Source organism: Mustela nivalis (assembly GCF_964662115.1).
Source record: "Mustela nivalis genome assembly, chromosome: 8".
Classification (NCBI taxonomy): domain Eukaryota; kingdom Metazoa; phylum Chordata; class Mammalia; order Carnivora; family Mustelidae; genus Mustela; species Mustela nivalis.
Window position 1 is genome coordinate 73,278,724 of NC_139027.1, and position 23,996 is coordinate 73,302,719.

The following is a 23,996-nucleotide window of genomic DNA, read 5'->3' on the forward strand; positions in this document are numbered from 1 at the left end:
ATTAGCTGTGGGTCTTTCATATATGGCCTTTATGATGTTGATGTATGTTCCCTCTATCCCTACTTTATGGAGGGTTTTTATCAAGAAAGGATGCTGTGTTTTGTCAAATGCTTTTTTCTGCATCATTATTACTTAGCCATAAAAGAGAATGAAATCTTGCTACTTGCAATGACGTGGGTGGAGCTAGCATGTATTATACTAAATGAAGTAAGTCAGTTAGAGAAAGACAAATATGTTATGATTTCACTCATATGAAGAATTTAAGAAACATAACATTAATATAGGGGAAAGAAAAAAAGAGAGAGAGGCAAAGCATAGAAGAGACTCTTAATTACAGAAAACAAACTGAGGGTTGCTAAGGGGCAGGTAGGTGGGGGGATAGGATAAATGGGTGATGGGCATAAAGGAGGGCACTTGTTGTGATGACCACTGGGTGTTATATATAAGTGATGAATCACTAAATTCTATTCCTGAAACTAATATTACACTATGTCTTAACTAACTGGAATTTAAATAAAAACAAACAAATAAAAAAAAAAAACAGTTGAATTGTAAGTAAATGGAAATTGGGTGAGTTGTATGAGTTGTATGTAAATTATAATCCAATAAAGCTATTGCCAAAAGAAGTGATTCTAAAAAAATTTTGTATTCCTCCTGGCAGAGTGTATGAAATTGCCATTGCCCACTTTAATGTTAATCAATACACACTAAGAAATTTGCCAATTTGATAAACTAGGACAATGGTTCAACTGAAAGAGATTTTGCTCCCCTGTGGCCATTCCACAATGTCTGGAAATGTTTTTTTAAAAGATATTTTATTATTTATTTGAGAGAAAGACAGAAAGATAAAGAGAGAGAGAGAGAGCACAAGTGGGAGAAAGGGAAGAGGGAGAGAGAGGAGCAGTTTCCCTGTTGAGCATTGAGCCCAACACGGCTCAATCCCAGACCTAAGATCATGACCAGATCCTAAGTCAGACACTTAACTGACTGAGCTACTAAGGTGCCCCTGGAGTTAGTTTTGATTGTCACAAGTGGGGTAGGAGGATGCTATTGGCCTCTAATGAGTTGAGGCCAGGTATGCTGCTAAATATCCTACAGCACATAAGACACCTCCCTACACCAAATAATTTTCCAACCCAAGAGGTCAGTAGTGTTAAGATTATGAAACCATGGACTAGAAATAGCATCTTGTTTCATTTTGTATTTATTAGATTATTAGTAAGGGTAGTTTTTCCCCATATGTTTTCTAATGAGTTGTATTTTGTAAATCTTCTGTTTGTATGATTTGTTCATATTTCTCATCAATTCACATGAGTTCCTTTTTGTATAAGATTTAACCATTTTACTTATTGAGTTTCTTTAAAATAAATTTTTTTAAATATGAACATGTGTTGGGATGAGCACTGGGTGTTATATGCAACTCATGAATCATTGAACACTACAGCGAAAACTTATGATGTACTATATATTGGCTAATTGAACATAATGAAAAAACCCTGAGTATAGATGACGCAAAATTTTAATTAGTTTCAGGTGTACAATGCAATGATTCAATAAGATTATACAAATGCTGTGCTTACCACAATTGCAGCTACCATTTGTCACCATACAAACTGAGTTTATATTCTTCCAGTTGTTTCCTTCCAAATTTTGGTTAGGTTTATATTGACTATTGCTATGTTTATTTTTTATATGGTTATACATCATTCTTTTTTTTTTCATGATGATTGATTTTTTATTTTTTATAAACATATATTTTTATCCCCAGGGGTACAGGTCTGTGAATCACCAGGTTTACACACTTCACAGCACTCACCAAAGCACATACCCTCCCCAATGTCCATAATCCCACCCCCTTCTCCCAAACCCCCTCCCCCCAGCAACCCTCAGTTTGTTTTGTGAGATTAAGAGTCACTTATGGTTTGTCTCCCTCCCAATCCCATCTTGTTTCATTTATACATCATTCTTAATTGTATCTAGTATAGACAGTCCTTCCCCTATCTGCTCACTCCTCCCTCATAATTTCATCTTTATTAAATTCTTTTTTCTTAAGGTTCTATTTTTTCCACATTTAACTTTTAAAATACATCTATAATTTATTATAATGTGTATTATGAGAAAAAGAACACCTTTTTTCTAAAAATATATCTGGTTTTCCTCCTTTTGAAGAAACATTTGGCTTACAGAGCATTTTTGAGACTCAAGAAAATCTTAAAAAAACTAAGCTTTTCACAGCTTTATGCAAGAGAGAGAATGTGCAACTCCTTATCTTCCTTAACTATGAGGGACAATAATATTCTACAAGGTAGTTAGCCATTAGTAACTCACCTAACTTAGGACAAAACAGTAGTCATGTATAGCACCATGTCAGTCTTGCAGAAATATATTAAAAAATAAATTCTGGGAATGGAAATTCTTTGCAGTTTGGGATTATTAGTAAGTGTTAAATTAATGAATTCTTTATATGATCAGAGAATTGAAGAAAATGATACTGTGTGTGTGTGTGTGTGTTTGGTAGGAAGGAAGACATAATTTCTAATTAAGAAATTAAAAGCAGTTTTCAGGGGGCCCCCGGGGGGCTCAGTGGGTTAAACCTCTGCCTTCTGCTTGGGTCATGATCTCAGGGTTCTAGGACTGAGCCCCACATCAGGCTCTCTGCTCAGCGGGGAGCCTGCTCCCTTTACCCCCAGCCTGCATCTCTGCCTGCTTATGACCTCTGTCTGTCAAATAAATAAACAAAATCTTTATAAAAAGAAGTTGTCAATTTATAGCATTATATAGAAATTTTATGAGTCTCATAATAGATCAGTTAAATGAATGGGAATAAGTATAGATATCTTCCTATTATCATACAGATGGAGAATGAGTTAGATTCTGCTCGCTCTGAAATAGAACTCCTCAGGAGTCAGATGACAAATGAGAGAATCTCCATGCAGAATCTAGAAGCTTTGCTGGTGGCCAATCGAGACAAAGAATATCAGTCTCAGATAGCGCTTCAAGAAAAAGAATCTGAAATTCAACTTCTTAAAGAACACCTTTGTTTGGCAGAAAATAAAATGTGAGTTGGTTAGCAATACAGTAGCATGAATTCGTATTTTAAATTTTTTTATACTTTATAGGTTGGTAGAATTTAAAAGCTGGAATTTAGACAATTTAGTGCCCATCTTTTGCCATTAATTAAACTGAGAATCAGAAATACTGTGATTTGCCTAAGATTTAGTACTTGTTTCTATTATATGTTTATCTAAATTTAAATTGAACCATCTTTGTTGATTATTTCCAACAGAGCTTTGGATATAATAAAATGTCTGACCTAAAACCTTACCTTTTAGAAATATTATAACAAATTTTTAGGAAAAAAAAATGAGCACTACTGAAACCAGAGGAATTTTTCTGTTTATGGATGCACCTGGATTGCTGCCGAGTATTTAGACTTGTCACTTAGTATTTCCTTAGTATTGGGTACCTGGAAGAACTCTTATATTTACAGAATACTGAAGAATTCCCTTAGAGCACTGACTTTGGGTTTTTTGTTTTTTTAAGCATCCCTAGCTCCATTACCATCTTATTACAAGACCCTTGGCTAGGAGGTAGTAGAAATGCCTGCCTGGACAATGAATGTTTTATTATTAAACCTGGTGACCTCTCACAAAAACCGATGGGGACCCTTAGCCTCATTGTTTTCTGTCCCATCTATAACACTTTTTCATCCCCTCAACTCTGTCCTCCCATCCTAGAATGGGACCCGGGGGGAGGATAGGAATCATGGTCTTAGGAATCAGTCACCCCTAGGACCCCCTGACTGAGGAAGGGTTGAAAAGCCAGGGCCAGTTTCCTTGAAAAACTATTTTCAGGTTATGGCAGCTTTGAGTCATTCTTTTCAGTCACAGTAGCTGGGCTTTTGTAATATGTTCAACTGGTTCTGCAGGATCACTTTCTCAAGCTGGTATTTGGAAATCCACCTTGGTGAAATATGCCCAACCCCCTCACCTTTAGGGATGCATTTTGTTTTAGAATGTATAATCACTTAGAACTGGTAAGCATAATACTCTTATGTTCTTAATCTCTAAAGTTTAGATTTCAGCAGTCAGCAGTGCTGTCCGGCAGGCAAAGAGGATAGAATGTTCTGTGCAAGCAGCATTCATTGCTTTCACCATCTTCCTTATGATAGTGTGCCTTATCACAGAGTTTTTGAGGCATTGTTTGGCTCTAAGGAGGATCCTGTTAAATTGAAGAGATTTTGTTTTTTACAGTTTGTATATGCAAATATAAATTGCATGAATCAAATTTCATTATAAGTATATACAAGACACTTGATTTAATAAATATACATAGTAGGAATAATAATGGTATTGATTATTTGGTTTTAATACTACTTTGTATATAATACCTTAAAGTACTTTAAAAAATAGATAATATAGATAGATAATAATAATATTACCCATCTAAACATAGGGTTAACAGAGAGAGAAGGTTTAACTAATTGAATGGGATAAATAAACAAGAGCATTGAATGACACATTGGACCAGATGGATCTCATATATACAGAACATTCCACCCTAAAAGAACAGAATACTCATTCTTCTCAAGTGCACATGGAACCTTCTCAAGAATAGACCACATACTGGGTCACAAATCAGGACTCAACTGATATTCCCTGCATATTCTCAGATCACAATGCTTTGAAACTGGAGCTCAATTACAAGGATAAGTTCGGAAGGAACTCAAACACCTGGAAGCTAAAGACCACCTTGCTTAAGAATGCTTGGATCAACCAGGAGATCAAAGAAGAACTGAAACAATTCATGGAAACCAATGACAATGAAGACACTTCAGTCCAAAACCTATGGGATACAGCAAAGGCAGTCCTAAGGGGGAAATACATAGCCATCCAAGCCTCCCTCAAAAACATTCAAAAATCCAGAACACAGCAGCTGTCTCTACACCTTAAAGAACTGGAGAATCAACAACAAATCAAACCAACTCCACACATAAGAAGGGAAATAATCAAGATTAGAGCAGAGATTGATGAGGTAGAAACCAGAGATACAATAGAATGTATCAATGAAACTAGAAGCTGGTTTTTTTGAAAGAATCAATAAGATCGATAAACCATTGGCAACACTAATCCAAAAGAAAAGAGAGAAAGCCCCAAATTCATAAAATTATAAATGAAAAGGGAGAGATCACAACAAACACCAAGGAAGTAGAAACAATCATCAGAAGTTATTATCAACAGTTATATGTCAATAAGCTAAGCAACCTAGATGAAATGGATGCATTCCTGAAAAACTATAAACTCCCAAAATTGAACCAGGAAGAAATTGACAACCTGAATAGACCTATATTTAGTAACGAGATTGAAGCAGTGATCAAAAACCTCCAAAAAACTAGAGCCCAGGATCTTGTGGATTCCCTGGGGAATTCTACCAAACTTTCGAAGAAGAAATAACACCTATTCTTCTGAAGCTGTTTCAAAAAATTGAAGCAGAAGGAAAACTTTCAGACTCTTTCTATGAAGCCAGCTTTTCCCTGATCCCCAAACCAGGCAAAGACCCTACCAAAATGGAGAATTTCAGACCAGTATCACTGATGAATATGGATGCTAAGATTCTCAACAAGATCCTAGCAAACAGGATCCAATAGCACATCAAAAAGATTATCCACCATGACCAGGTGGGATTCATCCCTGGGCTACAAAGATGGTTCAACTTTTGCAAATCAATCAATGTGATAGAACAAATTAATAAGGGAAGAGAGAAGAACCACATGGTCCTCTCAATTGATGCAGAAAAAGCATTTGACAAAATCCAGCATCCATTCCTGATTAAAACGCTTCAAAGTATAGGAATAGAGGGAACATTCCTAAATTTCATAAAATCTATCTATGAAAGACTCACAGCAAATATCATCCTCAATGGGAAAAAGCTTGCAGCCTTCCTGTTGAGATCAGGAACACGACAAGGATGCCCACTCTCACCACTCTTGTTCAACATATTATTAGCAGTCCTGGCAACAGCAATCAGACAACAAAGAGAAATAAAAGGTATCCAAATTGGCAATGAAGAAGTCAAACTCTCTTTCTTCGCAGATGACATGATTCTTTATATGGAAAACCCAAAAGACTCCACCCCCAAACTACTAGAACTCATACAGCAATTCAGCAATGTGGCAGGATACAAAGTCAATGTACAGAAACCAGTGGCTTTCTTAAACACCAACAATGAAAATACAGAAAGGGAAATTAGAGAATCGATTCCATTTACTATAGCACCAAGAACCATAAGATACCTGGGAATAAACCTTACCAAATAGGTAAAGGAACTGTACTCGAGGAACTACAGAACACTCATGAAATAAATTGAAGAAGACACAAAAAGATGGAAGACCATTCCATGCTCTTCGATCGGAAGAATAAACATTGTTAAAATGTCTATACTTTTAATGCCATTCTGATAAAAATTCCACCAGTATTTTTCAAAGAGCTGGAACAAATAATCCTAAAATTTGTATGGAATCAGAAGAGACCCCGAATCGCTAAGAAAATGTTGAAAAACAAAAATAAAACTGGGGACATCATGTTACCTGATTTCAAGCTTTACTACAAAGCTGTGATCACCAAGACAGCATGGTACTGGCATAAAAACAGACACATAGACCAGTGGAACAGAGTAGAGAGCCCAGATATGAACCCTCAACTCTATGGGCAAATAATCTTTGACAAAACAGGAAAAAATATACAGTGGAAAAAAGACAGTCTCTCCAATAAATGGTACTGGGAAAACTGGGCAGCTATATGTAGAAGAATGAACTCGACCATTCTCTTACATCGTACACATAGATAAACTCAAAATGGATAAAAGACCTCAACGTGAGATAGGAATCCATCAGAATCCTAGAGGAGAACATAGGCAGTAACTTCTTCAATATCAGCCACAGCAACTTCTTTCAAGATATGTCTCCAAAGGAAAAGGAAAAGCGAAAATGAACTTTTGGGACGTCATCAAGATCAAAAGCTTCTGCGCAGCAAAGGAAACAGTTAACAAAACAAAGAGGGAACCCATGGAATGGGAGAAGATATTTGCAAATGACAGTACAGACAAAAGGTTGATATCCAGAATCTATAAAGAACTCCTCAAACTCAAAACACACAAAAGAGACAATCATATTAAAAGGGGGGGGGGGCAGAAGATATGAACAGACACTTCTCCAATAAAGACATACAAATGGCTATCAGACACATGAAAAAATGTTCTTCATCATCACTAGCCATCAGGGAGATTCAAATTAAACACATTGAGATACCACCTTACACCAGTTAGAATGGCTAAAATTAGCAAGACAGGAAACAACATGTGTTGGAGAGGATGTGGAGAAAGGGGAATCCTCTTACACGGTTGGTGGGAATGCAAGTTGGTGCAGCCACTTGGGAGAACAGTGTGTAGATTCCTCAAGAAATTAAAAATAGAGCTTCCCTATGACCCTGCAATTGCACTCCTGGGTATTTACCACAAAGATACAGATGTAGTGAAAAAAGGGCTATCTGTACCCCAATGTTTATAGCAGCAACGGCCACAGTCGCTAAACTGTAGAAAGAACCAAGATCCCCTTCAACGGACAAATGGGTAAGGAAGATGTGGTCCATATACACTATGGAGTAGTATGCATCCATCAGAAAGGATGAATACCCACTTTTGTAGCAACATGGACGGGACTGGAAGAGAATATGCTGAGTGAAATAACTCAAGCAGAGAGAGTCAATTATCATATGGTTTCACTTATTTGTGGAGCATAACAAATAGCATGGAGGACAAGGAGAGATGGAGAGGAGAAGGGAGTTGAGGGAAATTGGAAGGGGAGGTGAACAATGAAAGACTATGGACTCTGAAAACAATCTGAGGGTTTTGAAGGGGCGTGGGTTGGGAGGTTGGGGGAACCAGGTGGTGACTTTTAGAGGGGGTACGGATTGCACAGAGCACTGGATTGGTGCAAAAACAATGAATACTGTTATGCTGAAAAGAAATAAAAAATTTGAAAAAACTAATTGAATGGGACTGAGAGAGCTTAGCCTTTTCAAGCAGGCTATATTCATATTCACTACTTCTAAAATTGGCATATTTTAGATGTACTAATACACCCATAAAAATCAGTCTGGCATGGTTCCTACTGAGCAACCATTGCCAACATGGTTTAATGTGGTAAGTCCTAGCCATATTTTAAATTTAATCAGCTGTCACTCTTACTTTTTTTTAATACAGGGCCATCCAGAGTAGAGATGTGGCCCAGTTCAGAAATGTTGTAACACAGTTGGAAGCTGATTTAGACATTACCAAACGACAACTAGGGACAGAGCGCTTTGAAAGGTAAGTTCGTCTCTATGCAGTGTTCAGTCTGGAAAGCATTGTTGTTGTTGTTGTTTTTACATAACAACAGATTTTGATAATTTCATGACAGCTTTTAAAGTATGAACTGAACTACAGTTTTATGATGCTATTAGTAACATCACTGGATATAAAATTTAAAAGCCTCACTATTTTGCTTCAGGGAAAGGGCTGTACAAGAACTTCGCCGCCAGAATTACTCAAGTAATGCTTATCATATGAGTTCTACAATAAAGCCAAATACAAAATGTCATTCACCAGAACGTGCTCACCATCGATCTCCTGACCGAGGCCTAGATCGATCATTAGAAGAGTAAGTAGTTCAAGGATCCATTCTCTGGAGACCATATATAAAATTTGAGGAAGTAAGGAAGTTCAAATCAGTCTATCATTAATAGTACTATTTAAACACAATTACATCATTAAGTATATAGACATAAAACTGAAATATTTTGATGATTAGTTTTATGTAAATTTACTAAAATAAAAGATCTTTATCTAATGTTTATATAAGTTATATATTTAAAATGTAATTTTCTTCTTATTCTAAAACTTAAATTTTTCCATATGCTCACATTAACAAAATATTAGTTAATTACAGCACTATAAAATGCTTATGCTTTAGGAAAGCAGTTTATTTTTCAGAGAAAAATATTTTAGATATATTCTGATGTATCACAAATTTTGTACAAATGCTTGAATTTCGAAATAAATTCAAACTTATAAAAAGTTATAAAAATAAACTAATGTGGGGGAGGAGTCAAGATGGCGGAGAAGTAGCAGGCTGAGACTACTTCAGCTAGCAGGAGATCAGCTAGATAGCTTATCTAAAGATTGCAAACACCTGCAAATGCATTGGCAGATCGAAGAGAAGAACAGCAATTCTGGAAACAGAAAACCACTTTCTGAAAGGTAGGACTGGTGGAGAAGTGAATCCAAAGCGAAGGGAAGATAGGCCCCGGGGGGAGGGGCCGGCTCCCGGCAAGCGGCGGAGCAACGGAGCACAAAATCAGGACTTTTAAAAGTCTGTTCCACTGAGGGACATCGCTCCAGAGGCTTAACCGGGGCGAAGCCCACGCGGGGTCAGCGTGGCCTCAGGTCCCGCAGGGTCACAGAAGGATCGGGGGTGTCTGAGTGTTGCAGAGCTTGCGGGTATTGGAACGAAAAAACTGGCTACAGAGACAGAGCTGACAGTAAGCTCACAGCTCGGTGTTACCTTGAACCAGCCACAGGCTCGGTGAGGTAGGAGCGCGGCCGGAGGTCAGGCACACGGGAGTAACTGGGCACTGTTCTCTGAGGGCGCACTGAGGAGTGGGGCCCGGGGCTCTCGGCTCCTCTGGGCCGGAGACCAGGAGGCCGCCATTTGTATTCCCGTCCTCTAGAACTCTACGGAAAGTGCTCAGGGAACAAAAGCTCCTGAAAGCAAACCTGAAGGGATTACTCAGCCCGGCCCCTGGTAAGGGCAGTGCAATTCCGCCTGGGGCAAAGACACTTGAGAATCACTACACCAGGCCCCTCCCCCAGAAGATCAACAAGAAATCCAGCCAAGACCAATTTGACCTACCAAGGAGTACGGTTTCAATACCAAGGAGAGCAGCAGAATTCCAGAAGAGGAGAAAGCAAAGCACGGAACTCATGGCTTTCTCCCTGTGATTTTTTTAGTCTTGCAGTTAATTTAATTTTTTTCTTTTTCATTTTTTTTTCTCGCTTCTGGTAAATTTTTTTTTAACCTTTACCCTTTTCTTTTTTAACGTTTTTTTAACTAGTTTATCTAATAAATATATTTTTTCTTTTTTATATTTTTCTTTATTCGTTTTCTTTTTTTTAATTCTTTTCTTTTCTTTTTTTTTTCTTTCTTCCTTTTGAACCTCTTTTATCCCCTTTCTCCCCCCTCATGATTTGGGATCTCTTCTGATTTGGTTAAAGCATATTTTCCTGGGGTTGTTGCCACCCTTTTACTTGCTCCTTCATATACTCTTATCTGGACAAAATGACAAGACGGAAAAATTCAACACCAAAAAAAGAACAAGAGGCAGTACCGAAGGCTAGGGATCTAAACAATACAGACATCGGTAATATGTCAGATCTAGAGTTCAGAATGACAATTCTCAAGGTTCTAGCCGGGCTCGAAAAAGGCATGGAAGATATTAGAGAAACCGTCTCGAGAGATATAAAAGCCCTTTCTGGAGAAATAAAAGAACTAAAATCTAACCAAGTTGAAATCAAAAAAGCTATTAATGAGGTGCAATCAAAAATGGAGGCTCTCACTGCTAGGATAAATGAGGCAGAAGAAAGAATTAGTGATATAGAAGACCAAATGACAGAGAATAAAGAAACTGAGCAAAAGAGGGACAAACAGCTACTGGACCATGAGGGGAGAATTCGAGAGATAAGTGACACCATAAGAGGAAACAACATTAGAATAATTGGGATTCCAGAAGAAGAAGAAAGAGAGAGGGGAGCAGAAGGTATACTGGAGAGAATTATTGGGGAGAATTTCCCCAATATGGCAAAGAGAACGAGCATCAAAATTCAGGAGGTTCAGAGAACGCCCCTCAAAATCAATAAGAATAGGCCCACACCCCGTCACCTAATAGTAAAATTTACAAGTCTCAGTGACAAAGAGAAAATCTTGAAAGCAGCCCGTGAAAAGAAGTCTGTAACATACAATGGTAAAAATATTAGATTGGCAGCTGACTTATCCACAGAGACCTGGCAGGCCAGAAAGAGCTGGCATGATATTTTCAGAGCACTAAATGAGAAAAACATACAGCCAAGAATACTATATCCAGCTAGGCTATCATTGAAAATAGAAGGAGAGATTAAAAGCTTCCAGGACAAACAAAAACTGAAAGAATTTGCAAACACCAAACCAGTTCTACAGGAAATCTTGAAAGGGGTCCTCTAAGCAAAGAGAGAGCCTACAAGTGGTAGATCAGAAAGGAACAGAGACCATATACAGTAACAGTCACCTTACAGGCAATACAATGGCACTAAATTCATATCTCTCAATAGTTACCCTGAATGTTAATGGGCTAAATGCCCCTGTCAAAAGACACAGGGTATCAGAATGGATAAAAAAACAAAACCCATCTATATGTTGCCTCCAAGAAACTCATTTTAAGCCCGAAGACACCTCCAGATTTAAAGTGAGGGGGTGGAAAAGAATTTACCATGCTAATGGACATCAGAAGAAAGCAGGAGTGGCAATCCTTATAGCAGATCAATTAGATGTTAAGCCAAAGACTATAATAAGAGATGAGGAAGGACACTATATCATACTCAAAGGGTCTGTCCAACAAGAAGATCTAACAATTCTAAATATGCCCCCAACGTGGGAGCAGCTAACTATATAAACCAATTAATAACAAAATCAAAGAAACACATCAACAATAATACAATAATAGTAGGGGACTTTAACACTCCCCTCACTGAAATGGACAGATCATCCAAGCAAAAGATCAGCAAGGAAATAAAGGCCTTAAAAAACACACTGGACCAGATAGACATCACAGGTATATTCAGAACATTTCATCCCAAAGCAACAGAATACAAATTCTTCTCTAGTGCACATGGAACATTCTCCAGAATAGATCACATCCTCGGTCCTAAATCAGGACTCAACCGGTATCAAAAGATTGGAATCATTCCATGCATATTTTCAGACCACAATGCTCTAAAGCTAGAACTCAACCACAAATGGAAATTTGGAAAAAACCCAAATACATGGAGACTAAACAGCATCGTTCTAAAGAATGAATGGGTCAATGAGGAAATAAAGAAGAATTTAAAAAATTCATGGAAACAAATGATAATGAAAATAAAACGGTCCAAAATCTGTGGGACAAAACAAAGGCAGTCCTGAGAGGAAAATATATAGTGGTACAAGCTGCCTTTCTCAAGAAACAAGAAAGGTCTCAGGTACACAGCTTATCACGACACCTAAAGGAGCTGGAGAAAGAACAAGAAAGAAACCCTAAACCCAGCAGGAGAAGAGAAATCATAAAGATCAGAGCAGAAATCAATGAAATAGAAACCGAAAAAACAATAGAACAAATCAACGAAACTAGGAGCTGGTTCTTTGAAAGAATTAATAAGATTGATAAACCCCTGGCCAGACTTATCAAAAACAAAAGAGAAAGGACCCAAATAAATAAAATCATGAATGAAAGAGGAGAGATCACAACTAACACCCAAGAAATACAATTATAAGAACATACTATGAGCAACTCTATCCCAACAAATTTGACAATCTGGAAGAAATGGATGCATTCCTAGAGACATATAAACTACCTCAACTGAACCAGGAAGAAATAGAAAGCCTGAACAGACCCATAACCAGTAAGGAGATTGAAACAGTCATTAAGAATCTCCAAAGAAACAAAAGCCCAGGGCCAGACGGCTTCCCGAAGGAATTCTACCAATCATCTAAAGAAGAACTAATTCCTATTCTCCTGAAACTGTTCCAAAAAATAGAAATGGAAGGAAAACTTCCAAACTCATTTTATGAGGCCAGCATCACCTTGATCCCAAAACCAGACAAGGATCCCATCAAAAAAGAGAACTACAGACCAATATCCTTGATGAACACAGATGCGAAAATTCTCACCCAAATACTAGCCAATAGGATTCAATAATACATTAAAAGGATTATTCACCATGACCAAGTGGGATTTATTCCAGGGCTGCAAGGTTGGTTCAACATCCGCAAATCAGTCAATGTGATACAACACATCAATAAAAGAAAGAACAAGAACCATATGATACTCTCAATAGATGCTGAAAAGGCATTTGACAAAGTACAGCACCCCTTCCTGATCCAGACTCTTCAAAGTGTAGGGATAGAGGGCACATACCTCAATATCATCAAAGCCATCTATGAAAAACCCACCGCAAATATCATTCTCAATGGAGAAAAACTGAAAGCTTTTCCGCTAAGGTCAGGAACACGGCAGGGATGTCCATTATCACCACTGCTATTCAACATAGTACTAGAGGTCCTAGCCTCAGCAATCAGACAACAAAAGGAAATTAAAGGCATCCAAATTGGCAAAGAAGAAGTCAAATTATCACTCTTCACAGATGATATGATACTATATGTGGAAAACCCTAAAGACTCCACTCCAAAACTGCTAGAACTTGTACAGGAATTCAGTAAAGTTTCAGGATATAAAATCAATGCACAGAAATCATTTGCATTTCTCTACACCAACAACAAGTCAGAAGAAAGAGAAATTAAGGAGTCAATTCCATTTACAATTGCACCCAAAACCATAAGATACCTAGGAATAAACCTAACCAAAGAGGCACAGAATCTATACTCAGAAAACTATAAAGTACTCATGAAAGAAATTGAGGAAGACACAAAGAAATGGAAAAATGTTCCATGCTCCTGGATTGGAAGAATAAATATTGTGAAAATGTCTATGCTACCTAAAGCAATCTACACATTTAATGCAATTCCTATCAAAGTACCATCCATCTTTTTAAAAAGAAATGGAACAAATAATTCTAAAATTTATATGGAACCAGAAAAGACCTCGAATAGCCAAAGGGATATTGAAAAAGAAAGCCAAAGTTGGTGGCATCACAATTCCGGACTTCAAACTCTATTACAAAGCTGTCATCATCAAGACAGCATGGTACTGGCACAAAAACAGACACATAGATCAATGGAACAGAATAGAGAGCCCAGAAATAGACCCTCAACTCTATGGTCAACTAATCTTCGACAAAGCAGGAAAGAATGTCCAATGGAAAAAAAGACAGCCTCTTCAATAAATGGTGCTGGGAAAATTGGACAGCCACATGCAGAAAAATGAAATTGGACCATTTCCTTACACCACACACAAAAATAGACTCAAAATGGATGAAGGACCTCAATGTGTGAAAGGAATCCATCAAAATCCTTGAGGAGAGCACAGGCAGCAACCTCTTCAACCTCAGCCGCAGCAACATCTTCCTAGGAACAATGCCAAAGGCAAGGGAAGCAAGGGCAAAAATGAACTATTGGGATTTCATCAAGATCAAAAGCTTTTGCACAGCAAAGGAAACAGTTAACAAAATCAAAAGACAACTGACAGAATGGGAGAAGATATTTGCAAATGACATATCAGATAAAGGACTTGTGTCCAGAATCTATAAAGAACTTAGCAAACTCAACACCCAAAGAACAAATAATCCAATCAAGAAATGGGCTGAGGACATGAACAGACATTTCTGCAAAGAAGATGTCCAGATGGCCAACAGACACATGAAAAAGTGCTCCATATCACTTGGCATCAGGGAAATACAAATCAAAGCCACAATGAGATATCACCTCACACCAGTCAGAATGGCTAAAATCAACAAGTCAGGAAATGACAGATGCTGGCGAGGATGTGGAGAAAGGGGAACCCTCCTCCACTGTTGGTGGGAATGCAAGCTGGTACAGCCACTCTGGAAAACAGCATGGAGATTTCTCAAAATGTTGAAAATAGAACTTCCCTATGACCCAGCAATTGCACTACTGGGTATTTACCCTAAAGATACAAACGTAGTGATCCAAAGGGGCACGTGCACCCGAATGTTTATAGCAGCAATGTCCACAATAGCCAAACTATGGAAAGAACCTAGATGTCCATCAACAGATGAATGGATCAAGAAGATGTGGTATATATACACAATGGAATACTATGCAGCCATCAAAAGAAATGAAATCTTGCCATTTGCGACAACACGGATGGAACTAGAGCATATCATGCTTAGCGAAATAAGTCAAGCAGAGAAAGACAACTATCATATGATCTCCCTGATATGAGGAAGTGGTGATGCAACATGGGGGCTTAAGTGGGTAGAAGAAGAATCAATGAAACAAGATGGAATTGGGAGGGAGACAAACCATAAGTGACTCTTAATCTCACAAAACAAACTGAGGGTTGCTGGGGGGAGGGGGCTTGGGAGAAGGGGGTGGGATTATGGACATTGGGGAGGGTATGTGCTTTGGTGAGTGCTGTGAAGTGTGTAAACCTGGTGATTCACAGACCTGTACCCCTGGGGATAAAAATATATGTTTATAAAAAAATAAAAAATTTAAAAAAATAGTAAAGTAATGCACAGAACTGCTATATACCTTTTACCCATGCTCATCATTAAAATTTACTCCATTTGCTTTCTCTGTGTTTGAGACAACACAGTTGCTGTCTTATTTACTCACACTTCTACATATGTTTTCTTTCCATGCATGCATGGGTGCACACACGCACATGCACACGCACACATTTTAAAAACCTGAAATACCTCCAGTTCCAGTACCTCCCCAGGTATCTTCCTTTCTTTTTTCCATTTTGTATTTGTATGTCCTTTCTTCTACAGTGAGAACCCTGGCTCAACATTGTGTTCATCAACAATATGTACGCAGTTACTCTTTTGCTCAATCCCAGAGTGCATCTGAAATAGGTTCGAAATTTCTTCACCTATATCACTACGTTAAATAGACCAACATTAAAGTTTATGATCTATCTGTAATTCCTGTCTCCATATACTACTCTGCATACAACTTGAGGGCATACAGTCAAATACTGAGTTTATAAATTACTTAGATTAATTTCTTTTTTCCCCTTTTGCTTGATTATGATATGCATTTAAAATAACACTAGTTTCATTTACTTCAATTTGCTTTCACTTTTCATTTTTCCCCTTCCTAGTTTTTTTCCTTGATTTAGTTTTATTTTTGAATATGTAGATTAATATGCTTTTAAAAGTCAAAGTTCTGCAAAAAGTAATAACCAGAGAAGTATTACTTTCTCTTATATACCCTCCATCCCGTGTCCCCCATATTGCTTTATGGTTTATATAATGACATTCAGGTATATTTTTCTTTTCATATGCAAAAGGTCGCATACTATATATGTTTCTTTACACTTTTCTTTTCTCACTTCTTTTAGAAGTCACTTTATATTCATACAGTTTCCCCTTGTTCCTTTTTATAGTTGCATAGTATTCCATACCATAGTTATGCAACTGACCTCCTATATTTGGACATTTAGGTAGTTTTCAACAATTTGCAATTACAAATAAGACTACAATGAATGTATTTTCATATTGGTGGAGGTGTATCTTCAGGATAAATTCCTAGAAGCAGGGTTTCTGGGTCAAAGGGTAAATGTGTATGTATATAGTTTGGTTAAATAGTGCCAAAATCCCCCTCTGCCAGGGTTGTAGTATTTTTCATTCCCACCAACTATGGTTTAAAGTGCCTGTTTCTCTACAGCATCATCAGCAGAGTATACTGTCAAGTTCTTGAGTTTTTGTGAGTATGGTGGGTAAGAAATGGTATTTCAGTGTAGCTGTAATTTGCATTTATTTCTCTTTTTATGAGTGAATTTTAATATCTTTTCATATGTTTAAGGGCTGTTTTATATCTTTTTTTAAAATTGGCCATTTCTTTTGCCCATTTTTCTAATGGAATGTTCTCTTTTTGTTAAATTTTCTTTGTAAATGTGGGAAATTAACTTTTTTTATTTACAAAGCAGTTTTTATTTCTCACTTTTACTTTTAGTACATGAATTTTTCAATGTTATCAAAAAGTAAACTATTATCTTTATCCTCCCACCCCCACCCCCATTGACTTTGCTGAGAAATGAATCACATTGCTTTCTGCTAACATATTTAATGAGCAACAATAGATTTATTTCACATTATAAAAGAATAATGGGAAATTAACTTTTTATTACTGATATATGTTGCAAATATTTTCTTTCATTTTGTCACTTTTCTTTTGAATTTACTTAAACTATTTTTTACATGGAAAAATTTCTGTTTTTATGTAGTCAAATTTTTAAATATATTTTAAACATCCACTTTCTGTTTATAGTTAGAAAAATCTTTTCTTATACCCAGATAGATAACAGAGAAAATCAGTGTTTTTAGTTTCAATGTTTTAGTACTTAAATAAGTATTATATATATATATATATATATATATATATATATATATATATAAAACACTTATTACATTTAGATTTCTGCTTCATTTAAAGTTAATTTTGTATATGGTATGAAAAATGGGTCTAATTTTACTTTTTTCCAAATGACTAACCCATTTTTCAAAGATAATTTAGTAAAAATATTTTGTCCAAGTGATTCAAGTCTCTCTCTGGACTTTCTCTTCTGTTCCTTTGGGTTTATGTATGTTCAAATCCCACTCTATTTTAATTATAGAACCTTTGTAATATTTTTCATTTTTTAGGATTAGTTTGATGGTTTTCTGGTAAACTGGCTCTCCGAAGAAGGGAAGGGAGAAGTCCTGATTTGTAGCATTTGCCAATTTCAATGGTGTAAATATGTCCACTGTGGCCAGGAAGCCATTTTGTTTGTTTCCTCTTTCTTTCTTGTTTTCTTTTTTTTTCTTTCTCTTTCTTTATGTTAATGTGTAGTTGATATACAGTGTTATCTTAGTCTCAGGTGTACAATATAGTGATTACACAATTCTACATATTCTATAAATATATTGTACAGTTTCAAGCTACCAAGCTAGTTTAACCACCAGCTCACAAAATTTCTGAATATTTACAATCAGCTGTGAGCCAGCTCCAGCATACTGATAATCTAGCGCCTATAGGAGCACTTCCTTTTAAGTATTTGCCTATATTTTCATGTGAGTTTGTTTTGTATGTTACACAACTAATGAATCGTTGAACACTACAACAAAAACTTAGAATGTTGCATCTGAAAGTAGCATTAGCTTATCTAGCTCCAATTTAAAAAGCCCATTGGAATTGTTATTAGAATCACATGAAATTTATAAACTAACTTGGGGAGAACTGACATCTTGGTAATGTTGAGCTGTCCTAACCAAAAAAACAAGGACTTCCTTCCTTTTTTTCAAACTCACATGTGTCATTCAAGAATAATAAAAAATAGAGGCACCTGGGTGGCTCAGTGGGTTAAAGCCTCTGCCTTCAGCTCAGGTCATGATCTCAGGGTCCTGGGATCAAGCCCTGCATCAGGCTCCCTGCTCAGTGGGAAGCCTGCTTCCCTTCCTCACTCTCTGTCTACATATGATCTCTGTCAAATAAATAAAATCTTAATAAAAAAAGAATAATTAAAAAAATAAATAAATAAAATCAAAAGCTTTTTTTAATTAAAAATGAGTTGCAGTTTTCTTTATATAGGTTTTGAACATTTCTTAAGTTTATTCCTAAATAGTTTATCTTTAGTTTTTTCTCCCCTTTCATTTTCTCTTCAAAAAATGCTATTTTTGCATGTTAATTTATCATCACATTATTGTGCTAGATTTTTTTATTGTTTCATTGAGTTTTATTATTGATTCATTAGAGGAGTCCAGATATGTTATCAAGTCATCTGCAAAAAAGAGATCATTTTATTTCTTCTTTCCCTATTTTTATCTCTTGAATTGTATTCTCTAATTAATTGCAATAGCTAGTATCCTCAGAATAGTGATAAACAATAGTGGAGAAAATGGGCACCCTTGTTTTGATTCTGACCTTAAGTGGAAATGCCTCTAGGGTTTGTCAAGTAAATGTAAGATGCTGGCTTTAGGACTGAGGTGTAAATGTTTTATAATATCTGCCCATTTTTATTTTCTCAAGATTTTCTATTTTATTAGGAATGGGTGTTTAATTTTTTCAAGGGCTTTTTCAGCATCTGTAGATATATGGTTTTTCTCTTTAGAACTATAACTTTGTGAATTATTTGAAAAGATTTTCAGATATTGAACCATCTTTGAATTTATGGTATAAACCTTACTTGGTCTTAATGTATTCTATTCTTAATGTTCACTCATATTTTATTGTAGATTTGTGTATCAATATTTGTGATATTGGTCTATAATTTTTTTCTTTCTACTCTCTTAGCAAGTTTAGATATCAGTGTTATATTTGCTGCAAAAAAGGAATTTGCGAGTTTTCACTTACTGTGCTTTGAAACAATTTATGTAGTTTGTGATCATCTCTAAGGATTTGTTTCGGTTCACCTTTGAAACCACACAGTCTTGGTTCTTTCTTTTTTGTGATATTTCCTTGATAAATTTTTCTGTTTGGGGGGGTTGTTTTAAGCTTTTAATCTCTATTTGTCTAAAAATAATCTATTTTCTCTAGGATCAATTATTTATTTATTAATTTTTAAACAATTTTTTTTGAAGATTTTATTTATTTGTCAGGGAGAGAGAGAGCGAGCACAGGCAGACAGAATGGCAGGCAGAAGCAGAGGGAGAAGCAGGCCCCCTGCAGAGCAAGGAGCCGGATGTGGGACTCCATACCAGAATGCTGGGATCATGACCTGAGCCGAAGGCACTGCTTAACCAGCTGAGCGACCCAGGCGTCTCATAGGATCAATTTTTTAAAGATTTTATTTATTTGAGAGACTGAAAGAAAGAGAGCATGAATGTATACATGAGTGGGGGAGGGATAGAGGGAGAGGGAGAAGCAGACTCCTCACTGGAGTCTCAAGATGGAACTCATCCCGAGACCCTGGGATCATGACCTGAGCTGGAGGCAGATACTTAACCAACTGAGCCATGAGGTGCCTCTCAGTTTTTGAATTTATTTGCACAGAAGAAACCAATGCTTTATCTTATGAATTTTTAAATTTCCTTTTTATAAATAGCTATATCCCATTGGCATTTCTTAATTGTAGATATGTGCTTTCCTCTTCTATTTCTTTGTTACCTTAGCCAGTGACTTGTTTACTTTGTTTATTGCCTCAAAGAATAGCTCTTTGATTTATTGATTTATTTTATCTTACTAATTTATGGTTTCGTTTATCTTATTTCTTTCCTCTGCTATCTTTTTATCTACTTGGTTGGTTTTGTTCCCTCAGTATTTTAAGTTAGGAATTTAATTCATTTATTGCCATTCTTTCATTCTTATTGATATAAATACTATGAATTTTCCAGTGATCATTACTTTAAATGTATCCCATAGATTCTGATATGTTGTTTTTATTATCATTTTTTTAGAAGTTCTGTAATTTCTATTTGTGTTTTCACTTTTACCCAAGAGTTATTTGATAGAAAATCTTATAATTTCCAGTTAGAAGAGCTTTTTGTGTTTCCATTTCATTTTTCAATTTCTAGTGTTATTGCATTGTGATTAGAGAGTATTGTTTATAATGTTTCTATTGTGGAGACTACTGATGTTTTCTTTGTACTTTACTACATGATGAATTTGTGTGGATAGTTCATGTGCCCCTGAAAAAATGTATTCTTTCTTATCAAGATATATATTTCTAGTGTGTGTATATACATATAAAAGATTTACCTTTTTAATTTTATTTAGTTCTTTTATGTCATTTCTTAATTTTTATTCACTTGACCTGTTTTACTAAGAATGGTGCTCTAAAATCTCCTGTTAGTATTGTTTTTATTTCTTTATCTATCTCCTATAAATTTTGTTTTATGTAAGTTTGCTGTTTTGTTTGCTGCCTGGATATTCAGAACTGCCGTATCTTCATTGTGGAATGTGGATTTTATGAAGTGTGCCTTTCCAATACATTTAATTTTTTGGAGTTGGGAGGGGCTTGGTGTCTACTTATCTAGTATTAGAGTTACAGGTACTTAATGTCTCCATCTGCCTTGCAAATCTTTGTCCATCTCTTTATTTTTAGCTCTTCTGAGTCACTGAATTTTAAGTGTCTCTCTTATTTATAGTATGGATTTAAGTTTTGCTTTATGAGCCATTTTAAAATAGTGGATGAGGTAAGCTTCTTCACATTATTGATATGACTTTAAAATTTGGTCTCAACTCTGTCATATTATCATATGATAACTGTGTTTATTGTGTGACATTTACTGCATTTCTCAATTTGGTTATTCTTCGCTTTTGGTCATTTCTTTTGATATTCAAGGCTTGTATTTTATTATAGTAGTCACCTTCCTCTTAATAATTTAAAGAATGCCATTAATTCTCCTTTTTATTACTTAGCCTTTTGCTGTTAGTTTTAAATGGTATATTTTGACTGCCACCTATTAACAGTCAATGTATTTAATTTACTTTCCCCAACCGCTGATATGTTAACTACCCCTATATTTTTAACTCTTCAAAGTTGTCCGATAAATGGAATCACATATATATCCTCTAGTGGCTGACTTTCATGCAGCATAATATATTTGAGATATATCCAGGTTGTTAAATGGATCAGATTTTGTTGCATGTTCCTTTTAACTGCTGAGCAGTATTTCCTTGTATGTCCACACCACAGCTTTGTTTGCTTTGTTATACTTTTTATTTTGAAATGACTACATTCTCACAAGTAGTTGCAAAAATAATACAGATAATCCCACATATATATATATAATAAATGTATAATAAAATTTTATGTAACTACATTTTTTAAAAAAAGATAATCTTACATATCCTTACCCCAACTTCCCCAATGGCAATATCTTATAAACTGGGAAATTGATTTTGGTACAAAATGATTAACTAGGCCATAGGCCTTATTCAGATTTCATTTTTACACACACTCATATGTATGTGTGTGGGTGCAGTTGGTTGGTTTTTTTTTTTAAGATTTTTTTATTTATTTGCCAGAGACAGAGAGAGAGTACACACAAGCAGGCAGAGAGGCAGGCAGAGGCAGTGAGAGAAGCAAGCTCTCTGTTGAGCAAGGAGCCTGACGTGGGATTTGATCCCAGGACCCTGGGATCATGACCTGAGCTGAAGGCAGCGGCTTAACCAACTGAGCCACTCAGGCGTCCCGGTTTTGTTTTGTTTGTTTGTTTGTTTGTTTGTTTGTTTTTAAATAAGACTCATCTACCACAGTTACAAGTGGAGTACCATACTATATTGTCCATCAGAACCAAGGAATTTGCTCCCTCTTGTGATAACCTTTTTATAAGTCACAGCCCTCCCCTCCTCCTCCCTGGAAAACACTAATATGTTCTTCATATCTTTAACTCTGTCATTTTGAGAATGTGATATAAATGAAATCACACACAGTGTATAACATTTTGAGATTGGATTTTTTCATTTAGCACAATGCCCTTGAGATCCATCCAAGTTGTATTTGCAACCATAAAAGACTCTTAACTATAGGGAACAAACTGAGGGTCACTGGAGGGGCTCTGGGTAGGGGGATGGGGTAAGTGGATGAAGGACATTAAGGAGGGCACTTGATGCAATGAGTAGTGGATGCTATATGCAGCTGATCAATCACTAAACTCTACCCCTGAAACTAATAATATACTATATGTTAACTAAATTGAATTTAAATTTGAAAAAGATAGTTCATTTCTTTTTATTGTTGAATATTATTCCATGTTATGGATATATCACAGTTTATGAAAGCTGAATAAAAAAATACATTGTCTATGTTTTCCTTCACAGAGGCTGGGAAAATATTTTTAAGTATTAATAAAGTAATGTCAGAATACATGTTGTACATCAGTGAAATCTTAAATTTATTAAATTTATTAATCTGCAATTTTTTTCTCTCTCATAGGAATCTTTGCTATAGAGATTTCTGACACAGGAAAAGATTCTTCACATCCTTGGGAAAGGTCAAAGTTACAAACTGATTTTTTTTTTTTTTTGCTACATGATTGCATTTATCTTTTGAATGCTTGACAATGTTAAATGTATTTATTAACTTTGTGCCTCTGAATCTCTGTTCTCATGTGCCATATTGCAGTGATCTGAGATGACTTATAAAAACAAAAATGCATATGGCTTTCTATCCGTGCAGTAATAGTGAGTGTAAAATCTGCTTACGTCACTATTGAACACTGTTATGTTAACTATCCGGAGTAAATAAAGAAGCTTATAAAAAGAGGGAAAAGTGTTTTTACAAAACTGATTTGCTTTCCTTTCTTGATATCTCAAATAATTGGTTGGTTAAATTTTTTCTTTGTGATTTGTGCTTTCATTGATGGAGAAGTTGTGTCAAAATAGGCAAAGTTTACTAATACTGGCCTGGAACCCAATATTCCATTTGGGAACCAACCTGACATAATTTCCAGGCCATAATCTGATTTCAAAGCAGCAGATAGTAGGAGTGTTTCAGAGTTTTTAAATCCATAGTATTGTACCACTAATTAACATACATTTTCTGCAATTGTGTTTACCCATACTATTTTTAGAAAGGTAGGTGATGCTATATTGTCAAGAATGTAAGATTTTTAAAAAATCTGTATTTTAATAAGTTTTCTTTACCATATTAAAGTACTGCAATCAACTTAATTGCCATTTTATTCATTTAACTTTTTTGCCTGTGGCAGGTGTCTGTAACTTAGAGTAACAAGTTTAGTGATGTTTTCTTATTTCTCCTAAAATTTATTAAATCTCTTCCCTTTTCTATCCATAGGCTTTGATTTAATGTTGATATTAAAGCCTGAACACTACTGTATTTTACTGATTGATATGAGCTATTTGTATTCTTTCCATTTTAATAAAAAAAAGTCCTGTCATTAATAATATTCATATGAAGTAGACAATTTCTCATTTTATGTAGTTACTATACAGTATCACTACAATAGAACAGTGCAATGATTTAGGTCTTGTTTAATCACTAGCACTCTAATATTTTACTATAAATTCATGCTATATATTGACTTTAGTTTGAGTTTTAAAAACCTTGAGGTTTACTCATCTAGTTCAAGACAGTCATTACAGCTTG

At 35.8% G+C, this 23,996-nt stretch overlaps 1 protein-coding gene across 3 annotated transcripts in view; it reads left to right on the plus strand.

Moving 5' to 3' along the window:
• Nucleotides 1-23,796, plus strand: part of TSGA10 (testis specific 10) — a gene marked incomplete at its 3' end in the record, with an annotated part of 158,005 nt that extends 134,209 nt beyond the window's left edge. For 2 of the 3 annotated variants that reach the window (XM_082746843.1, XM_082746845.1), the window contains exons 17-20: nucleotides 2,856-3,058; nucleotides 8,260-8,364; nucleotides 8,546-8,695; nucleotides 22,824-23,796. In XM_082746843.1, coding sequence (XP_082602969.1) covers nucleotides 2,856-3,058; nucleotides 8,260-8,364; nucleotides 8,546-8,695; nucleotides 22,824-22,848 — 483 coding nt within the window. Of the gene's footprint in view, nucleotides 1-2,855; nucleotides 3,059-8,259; nucleotides 8,365-8,545; nucleotides 8,700-22,823 lie in introns of those variants that run through there. The other variant, XM_082746844.1, reaches the window with a different exon arrangement.
• Nucleotides 23,797-23,996: the final 200 nt, after the last annotated feature.